Consider the following 10004-nt stretch of genomic DNA (forward strand, 5'->3'; position numbering starts at 1 on the left):
GCATGCAGGTTCATTGGCTGAAGGATTACACATCAGGACCCATCAGCTCATGCCATGTTGTACACGAGGCAGCTGGCTGGTAGAATACACATTAAGTATGACAACTATATGTGCAATATTCCTTTTTTCCAAACCAAAACTGAAAAATTCTACCCTCCATGCTTTAAAATTTCAAATCTTACACTTTTGCATATTCAAACTCAGTTGCATGATGCACGGCATTCTGAACAAAAATGCAAATCATATGGACTACTGTAATGATACTTTCATGGTACTTTTTGGACATTTTTGGAGCTTGGTAGTGAAAATCATCTTCCAACTGTGCTTTGAACATTCTTCAGAATATCTTGCTTTGTGTTCAGTGAACGAAAGAAAATCATATAAATTAAATTAGTAAATTACTTTTTTTTTTGCATGATCTAACCCTGTGAATGATAAAATGTCACTCCTAAACCACCAGTGTGCACTTGCAGCATTTTTTTTACTCAGCTCTGTTGTTTAGTTTAATGGGTTTTTTTTATCCTTTAAGGGAAAAGTAGAAGCAGAGCTTCACCTGCTGACAGGTGACGAGGCCGAGAAGAGTCCTGTTGGTGAAGGACGCAATGAACCAGAGCCTCTAGAGAAACCAAAGTAAGAGCAGCATTTACACCAACTTTTACATCTACCTTCAATATTGCAGTCATTTGCTACTGACACTTTTTCACTTAAACTAAAAACATCTTGTTTGTTGAACTACACATTATACATTACTTTCAAACATTTATTTATAATACTGAAAACATTCTATCATACAATATTTTAGAAGAAATACTTTTTAAATCAGCCCAAAAAACAGTCCTTAAGAGTTTGCAATTGCAAAGGTTTGATGGGTTTTGACTTATTTTGCTATATTGAGCCAAAACATTATGACCCATCACAGGTGAAGCGAATATCATTGACCATCTCCTAACAAGTCATATATTAAGGTCTAGTTAGATTAGATGGTCAGCAAACAATTGGTTCTCGTCATCAGTGTGTTGGATTGAGGATAAATGGGCAGGAATAAAGATCTGAGCGACTTTGACAAGGCCCAGATTGTTACGTTAGACAACTGGGTCAGAGTATCTCTGAAACAGCAAGGCTTGTGCTGACCCGGTCAGCAGTGGTGGGAATTTACCAACAGTGTCCGAGGAGGAACAAACACAAATCGTCAACAGGGTGTTGAGTGTCCAAGGCTCAACAAAGGGCAATGAAGGCTATCCCGTCTGGTCCACTGCGTCTACTGGTCTAAGGTCTACTGCGGCACAAGTCACACAAGATTTTAATGATGGTTATGGGAGGAATGTCACAACACATGCGTAGCCGCAGACCAATCAGAATGTAATGATGAGCCCCGTCCACCATCGAAACACCTACAATGGGCACGAGAGCGCCGAAACTGGATCTGGATCAGCGGAAGAAGGTTGTTTGGTCCAATGAGTCCCGTTTTCTTTCACATCATGTGGACGTGTGTGCCATTTCCCTGGGTAAATGACGGCACCAGGATCACTGTGGGATAATGACGAGCTGCTGGAGGGAGTGAGATGCTCTGAACAACGTTCTGCTGGGACGTCATGTGGATGTAAATTGCCACCTACCTAAAGATTGTTGCAGAGCAGGTCCAGCCCTTCATGACACTGGTGTTCCTGGTGGAAGTGGCTCTTTCAGCAGGATAATGCACCGTCACACTGCACACATTGATCAGGAATGGATTGAGGAACATGATGAAGAGTTTAAGGTGTTTCCCCAGATCTCAGTCCAGTTGAGCATCAGTGGGATGTGCTGGACCTTCAAGTTCGATCTAAGTCGGCTCCACCTCACAACCTACAGGACTCGAAGGATCTGCAGCCAGAGACCACAGGACTCCTTCAGGGCTCTTGTAGAGTCCACGTCTCGCGGGTCGGTGCTGTTTTGGCAGCCAACAGCGTGTTAGACAGGTGGTCATAATGTTTTGGCTCATCGGTGTATATGTTAGTTTTCCTGCTTCCAGGATTGATTGAAGAATAAATTTCTAATAAATAAATAAATGCCATAAAGCCATATTTATGGCCACAGCATATCCTGATTTAAAGGGAATCTCTCCTTTCATTAATACCTTCCATTAAATTAATTATAAAATAAATATCTGACTATTTCTCCTATGACACGTGTGGACAATGTTAATAATCTGTGCATCATAAATATTGAGCGTATTTTTTCCAACAGAAAGAAATTAGAATATAAAGAAATAAGAAATTGCCCCTGGTTTCACAGTAAAGGTTTACACCTAGTCTCAGACTAAAATGCATGTTTGAGCTGTTGCATTGAGATATCTTAAAATATTAAATATAAAATATATCAGTGCCATTGTTTCATCTCAAGATTCCCGCCAATAATGTTTTTTCTAAGGCACCTTTATATAAAAGCTGCTTAAATGTCCTAATTAAACTAAAGCCTAATTCTGTGAAACCCTGTCTGTGAAACCAGGCCTTGATGCGCTTAAATCACGGTAAGTGAATTGAACATTTCAAGTTGAGCTGTCTGTGTTAACATAAACCATAAACCATTTGGTTATGCTATTTACAGAAACATTCTAATAATATAAATAATATAACCTCGTTACGCACGTCTGAATAAACTGAGAATAAATCCGTAATAAATATGACAGCTAACGTTCACCCTCTGCTGTGCCGCAGATTTGTATCATGAGTTTTTCTTTGTCCCACCAGCCGCCCTGACACAACCTTCCTGTGGTTCCTTAGCCCGCTAAAGGCAATCCGCCATCTCGTCTGCAACCAATACAAGTGGCTGGTCATCAAAATTGTGGTGGCGCTGTTGATATTAGCAATGCTGGGCTTGTTTCTGTACAGTATGCCTGGCTACATGGTGAAAAAGCTTCTAGGTGTTTGAAAAGCTTTTTCAATGCCAGCAATATTTGATATTACTTCAACACAATTTCACCTGGAATGATGTATTTGTTTGTTGAAGTCATATGCATACTTATTTTGTTAAAAATCATAACTGGTTTAATTGGCAAAGCCCAACTGACAACATAAAGTTAATCAAACGCTGACAGGAGACCGTTGCACATTTTTGGGGAAATGTTATAAAAGCATTTGCAGTTTTGGCTTTTCAAATTTGAAGTGTTACTTTCCATCCATAGTTGTTAGCTGTTTGTGTTTCAGAGAACTTACAAAATCTAAACAAATGTAGATGTCTCATTTCTCTGCATATCCAATTCTGATGTAAAATGTTTTTTATATCAATTCGTTCGTTTCTGGGGTTATCAGATTGTTGGAAGTTATATTTCTTCACTGAATGATGTTATTGTGTGCTTTAAATAAATCAATAATAATAATAATAATCTAAAAAACTAAACATGCCTTTTATTTATTAACCGTTGGCGAGAATCTTGCCACTTTTTATGCTACATATTCTGCACCTATACTCGAGAACCAATCCAATCGTGAATTATCTTTGAGCGCAATTCCTGTGTCTAGTAAATATTTAGCAATAAACAGGCCCGTTTAAAATACATTTGTAAGCATAAATTGAACAGCCATCTTTGTTCTCAATTAGAGATTCAACACTCAGGTTTTGTTGAACGGCTACTCTTGCACACTTGAGTCCATGCATGAGCACTAATATGGACCATTACACATGAAGGCATTTTAATTATTGCTTTGAACCTGCCAAAAGTGCATGTCACCAATGAGACAAACATGTAAAAATTGTCTATGTTTACAATTTTTAAAAGCTTGTTCAATGGTTTTGTCCCACCAGCCGCCCTGACATTACAATGCTGTGGTTCCTTAGCCCGTTTAAGGCCATCCGCCATCTCATCTGCAACCAATACAAGTGGCTGGTCATCAAAATTGTGCTGGTTCTGTTGATCATAGCACTGCTGGGCTTGTTTCTGTACAATATGCCAGGTTACTTGGTGAAAAAGCTTCTAGGTGCTTGAAAAGCTTTCACCATGCCTGCAATATTTGATATTACTTTAATGTTATTTCACTTGGAATGATGTATGTGTTTGTTGAAGTAATATGCATACTTTTTTTTTTTTTTTTTTTTTTTTTTATTATTGGTTTAATGGGCAAAGCCCAACTGAGAACATACAGTAATTTTTTTTGGAAATACTATAGAAGCATTTGCAGTTTGAGCTTTTCAAATTTTAAGCGTTACTTTCCTTCCATAGTCGTTAGCGGTTTGTGTTTCAGAAAACATTCAAAATCTAAAAACATGTAGTTGTCTTTTCTCTGCATATCCAATTTTTTTTTTTTTATATCAATTTGTTCGTTTCTGGGGTTATCAGATTGTTGGAAGTTATTTCTTCACTGAAAGATGTGTTGTTGTGTGCTTTGGCTGCTACTAATAAATAAACAATTAAAAAAAACTAAACGTGCATTTTATTTATTAACCGTTGGCGAAAACCTTTTCATGCTACATTTTCTGCACCTTTACCCGAACTAATCCAACCGTGAATTATCTTTGAGTGCAATTACCATTTATTCAATATTTTGCAATAACCAGGCACCATTTGTAAGCATAGATTGAACAGCCATCTTTGTTCTCCATTAGAGATTCAACACTCAGGTTTTGTTGAACAGCTACTCTTGCACACTTCCTTGCACCACCTTCCTTCCAGTCCATGCATGAGCACCATTACACAAGAAAGCATTTTAATTATTGCTTTGAACCTGCCAAAAGTGCATGTCATCAATAAGACAAACATGTACAAAATTGTCTATGTTCACAATTTTTAAAAGCTTGTTCAATGGTTTTGTCCCACCAGCCGCCCTGACATTACAATGCTGTGGTTCCTTAGCCCGCTAAAGGCCATCCGCCATCTCATCTGCAACCAATACAGGTGGCTGGTCATCAAAATTGTGCTGGTTCTGTTGATATTAGCAATGCTGGGCATTTTTCTGTACAGTATGCCAGGCTACATGGTGAAAAAGCTTCTAGGTGCATGAAAAGCTTTCTCAATACCTGCAATAACATATAAGTAACACTTTACTTCAATGTTATTTCACTTGGAATGATGTATTTGTTTGTTGAAGTCATATGCATACTTTATTAAAAATCATTACTGGTTTAATGGGCAAAGCCCAACTGAGAACAAAGTTTTGGGAAACGCTATAAAAGCATTTGCAGTTTTGGCTATTCAAATTTTAAGTGTTACTTTCCAACAATAGTTTGTTAGTTGTTAGCTGTTTGTGTTTCAGAAAACATACAAAATCTAAAAACCATTTCAGATTACGCATATAACAATGGTTCACTGAGAAAAGAACGAGACACTGCGTCCAACGACACTTTGGGGAACGCCTCCAGTGTCTGAAGCACATGAATCAAACATGACAATGTCATTGGCTGGCAACAGCTTGTGATGTGGCTACATGTGCGATTGAGTACAAGAGGGCACCTGAAGTACACGTCTACTTCTCTGACCGAAGGAGACGTGACCAGGTATGCCTGAAGCACAGCAGTGAGACGCAGTGTCTCGTTCCCCTTCTCAGGGAACCATTGTTAAATGCGTAACCTGAGATGTTCCCTTTCACATGGGAACTTGCACTGTGTCCAAAGACACTTTGGGGAATGAGTTCCCACTCCACTATACTGAGGGAATAGCTGCCTAAATGGTTGCGACAAGCACAAGACGGCTGTACGGACAATGGATTGGATTAGGAGACCAATCCCTCACTCAGGTCAAACACAGAACCGTCAGCGGCTACGTTTACATACAACCAAATAATCTGTTAGTAATCAGATTGACGGCTCAATTGGACTGAAAAGCCTTCATGTAAAGACATTAATCGATCCGATTGAGCTTGATGCTTCAATGAAATTTCGATCGGATTGAAAGGGGTGGTTTATTCCTTTTCTAATCCAATCGAGAGAACATGTAAACACTTGTCTGGATCGAAAACCAAAACTGAAAGGACTGCGCATGTGCAACGACATAGAAATAGCGTAATGACGTAGAAATAGCGTAATGACGCATGAGGAACGAGCTGTTCTTCCTGTTGAATAAAGTGTCTTATAAATGAGTGTCCCGTCATTCTATAATTCTCCTTTCACTGCATGTCTGTGAAGTGGAGCCAGACAATGTCCCATCTATATAAACTCTATATTCGTGCAGTGTGTACGTATATAAAAAAAAAAAAAAAAAAATCCGATTTGAAGCTTGGGACATATAAACGCGTACATCAACCTGATCACGTTTAGCGTTCATGTAAACACTACTTTTCAGATTCATCAATCGGAATGAATTCTGTCAGATTGAAACAAGTTCTGCATGTAAACATAGCTAGTGACTCTGTTCCCTAAGGCCACAACCTATAGCTCAAAGCCCAATGCAAGGAAGAAGCCTTACCGGCACGCGAACAGAGTAGGTCTGGCGATGCCAGGCTTCCTGAAAGTAGCTTTAAGGGAATACTGGCAAAAAGAAACACAAGTTCTCCTCGCCTGTCACTACTATACTAGTGGGATCTGGTTCGACCCCTGAGGACCCCAGGGGAGCTGAAAAGACATGCTCAACCCTGCCTGACTCAAAGTCAACATCTCTGAGCAAATATAAAATAAAGGGCCCGAGATGGGTCTAACTTGATGTCACTGTCTAACTGGGGCTCAGATGAGCGAAGCCCTCGGCAGAACGACTATAGCAAGAGGAGGCCAACTATACTCAACCTAAAAGACAGTTTACCAAGACGGTCTCACTGAAGGCCAAACACTTCGGGCCTGTTTACACCTGGTCACTTCATGTGTTTATCAGATCGGATCGCTATCTGATCGTGAAAAGACCAGGTGTAAACGTCCTCCAAAACACGGTTCACATTCGGTTTTAAATCCGATCGCTCAAACCACTTCAGGAGGAGGTGTGAGACGCTTTCCAGACGAAACTGGACAAGTTTAAATACATCTGGTTGTTGAAACCACATGTGTAAATGTTACTCCTCCCAACAATGCTAAAAACTAAACGTGTGAGAACGTGTTATAGGCTATATGACATATTACTACAGCAACACGCACCGCCATAGATAAATCCGTGTATTTCTTCAGCAAGGCAACGCGCAAACTGCCGCAAATAAAACAAAGTCGCAGACGCTCAACACACAATCATCTTCATTAAAAGTAAAGAAACTAAATGTTCTTATCAGGGCTGTTGCCTCTCTCTCCTATTGCGGTCTTTGATTTTGAAATTAGCTGATGATCAATAAAATGCAGCTCATATCTGTTGCTTTTGCTGACGTGAACTCCGTTAAATTTGCATATAGCACGGGAATTGAAGATCTGATTGATATCCGTGTTATGTGGGCAAGTGTAAATGGAACCGTTTTAACAAATCAGATGGCTATCCGATCAGTAAAAGCACATGAAATGACCTGGTCATTGAGGTGCTACTGCTTCACGTCACGGTCTAGCTGGAGCTCAGATGAGCGAAGGCCTCAGCAGAACCAAAGTGTCTTCGGACGCAGTGCGTTCCCATTCGAAAGGGAAATGTAAATTTTTTTTATATCAATCTGATCATTTCTAGGGTTATCCGATTGTTAGGAGTCATTTCTTCAATGAAAGATGTGTTAATGTGTGCTTTGGCTGCTACTAATAAATCAATAAAAAAAAATGTAAAAAACTTGCATTTTATTTATTAACAGTTGTCGAAAACCTTTTCATGCTACATTTTCTGCACATATACTCAAACCAATTCAATCATGAATTATCTTTGAGCGCAATTACGGTCTATTCAATATTTTGCAATAAACAGGCACCATTTGTAAGCATAGATTGAACAGCCATTTTTGTTCTCCATTAAAGCTTCAACACTCAGGTTTTGTTGAACGGCTACTCTTGCACACTTGAGTCCATGCATGAGCACTAATGTGGACCATTACACATGAAGGCATTTTAAGTATTGCTTTAAACCTGCCAAAAGTGCATGTCACCAATGAGACAAACGTAAAAATGGACTGTTCACAATACAGTGTGCCTGGCTATATGGCCAAGAAACTCCTGAGGGTCTGAGAGGAGAACACAGTAGACCCAATTAGTAGCTTAATCTACATCCTACTTTTGAAATGCTTTAATTGAAACATGATTTGGATGTCTGCATTTAGCAAAATGAAGAAATCAGTTAACAGTCTTGTCTTTTTCATTGGCACATATTGTGTTCATTCTTTTAGGTTGGTGTGAGTTTAGAGAATGCCTTGTTTTAATTTCAGTGGAGAAACTTTATCATACACAACTAACTCAATTTAGCCTTTCATAAGTTCTCTGCAGCTTTGTAACAAAATCGCCAAAGCAATCCAGTTTGTAACAAAAAAAAAGAGATGTTATTACCAATAAAGGCACCCTATGTAAGATTTTTGGATTAAAATATCCAAAAACCACTAGAACAATGTTATATATTTTATTGACTTGTGTACTTTATCCCAAATGTTTCCAAGAATGTTTAAATCCATTGAAATAAGCAGTTTTAACCAGGACATGGACCGTGTCTGTGTGTCGCCTATCAAAGTCATCATACTCACGATTTACAGCTTTATGTTGTAGAAACCATGGAAACTCCAAAGATGCTTTAATATATTATGTTTTATTAGACAGGTGAGCAACTGATTGGGATACATTCATCGTCAGAAAACTAATCATTATTATATATCTCAACACAGTTAGTCTTTTTAACTCTCGTTTTCTTGATTTACCTTGAGCACCATGTCTTACTATGTCTAATATGTGACCCTGAATATGTGTCACGTCGCACGGGTATATTTGTGGCAATAGCCAACAATACATTGTATGGGTCAAAATTATTGACTTTTCTTTTATGCCAAAAAATCATTAGGATATTAAGTAAAGATCATGTTCCATGAAGATATTTTGTAAATTTCTTACCGTAAATATATAAAAAACATTTATTTTTGTGAGTGAATGCAGCAAAAGCACCAACATAAATGGACAACTTTAAAGGAGATTTTCTCAATGTTTAGATTTATTTGCACCCTCAGATTCCAGATTTTCAAATAGTTGTATCTCAGCCAAATATTGTCATATCCTAACAAACCATACATCAATGGAAAACTTATTTATTCAGATTCCAGATGACGCATAAATCTCAATTTTAAGCACGGCAGTGTGTAACAAGTGTCTCATAGTAGTGAAAGCACAGAGAAGCATTATACCATAACTTTCAACACACTCAAATGTATCTAAACGGTTACCCCACATATATGACCGGAAGAGTCTGAGGCATAATAAAAGCTCTACTGCTCTTGAGCCAAAATCACGACGCCATCAAGCTGTACTCGTTTTCAATAAGCGACCTCTAGCGGCGAAAAATTACATAGTGTGCCTTTAATGACCTGCGTGAAGTTGGCCCCCCACCCAACGCAAAACGTCGTCAAACTATGCTCAATCGTTTGTGCTCCGTTTGTGCTGGTTTGTGCTGTAAAAATTTTTGTTTGTGCTGTTTCGGTTTTTTAGATATTGAAATAATATTTTTAGGTCATTCTGAGGTCACTTAGCCCCCCCACATGCTCCAAATTCACCCAAAATAGTCTCGTTCGTTTGTGCTGGTTTGTGCTGTAAAAAGTTTCGTTTGTGCTGCTTCGGTTTATTTAGATATTAAAATGATATTTTTAGGTCGTTCTGAGGTCACTCAGCCCCCCGTATGTTCCAAATTCACCCAAAATAGTCTCGTTCGTTTGTGCTTCGTTTGTGCTGGTTTGTGCCGGTAAAATTTTCGTTTGTGCTGCTTCGGCCTTTAAAAAATATAATATAATATAATAGCCTATAATATACATATATATATATTTTTTTACAGTAGCTAGTTGAAGTAACAAGGTAAGACTGAAACGGATTAAATTAATCAAAAGGGGAAAAAATATCAAAAATTTAATTTTCCACAAAAAATATTAAACATAAAAAAAAAAGATACGCAATATGTAAAAAATATAATACAAAATACAATACAAAATAAGAGCCTTTGACGAACAAGTGACGTCACTCAACAT

The 10004-nt window shown here is 38.3% G+C and overlaps 1 protein-coding gene across 1 annotated transcript in view; it reads left to right on the forward strand.

Moving 5' to 3' along the window:
• Window positions 1-2907, forward strand: part of LOC308707722 (otoferlin) — a gene marked incomplete at both ends in the record, with an annotated part of 47881 nt that extends 44974 nt beyond the window's left edge. The window contains 2 exons of the mRNA XM_081394335.1: window positions 530-630; window positions 2727-2907. Of these exons, the coding sequence (XP_081250461.1) occupies window positions 530-630; window positions 2727-2907 (282 nt within the window). The remainder of the gene's footprint in view (window positions 1-529; window positions 631-2726) is intronic.
• Between the last annotated feature and the right edge of the window lie 7097 nt (window positions 2908-10004).

The sequence above is a fragment of the Scardinius erythrophthalmus genome (genome assembly GCF_964197995.2).
Source record: "Scardinius erythrophthalmus genome assembly, chromosome: 19".
Taxonomy (NCBI): Eukaryota; Metazoa; Chordata; class Actinopteri; order Cypriniformes; family Leuciscidae; genus Scardinius; species Scardinius erythrophthalmus.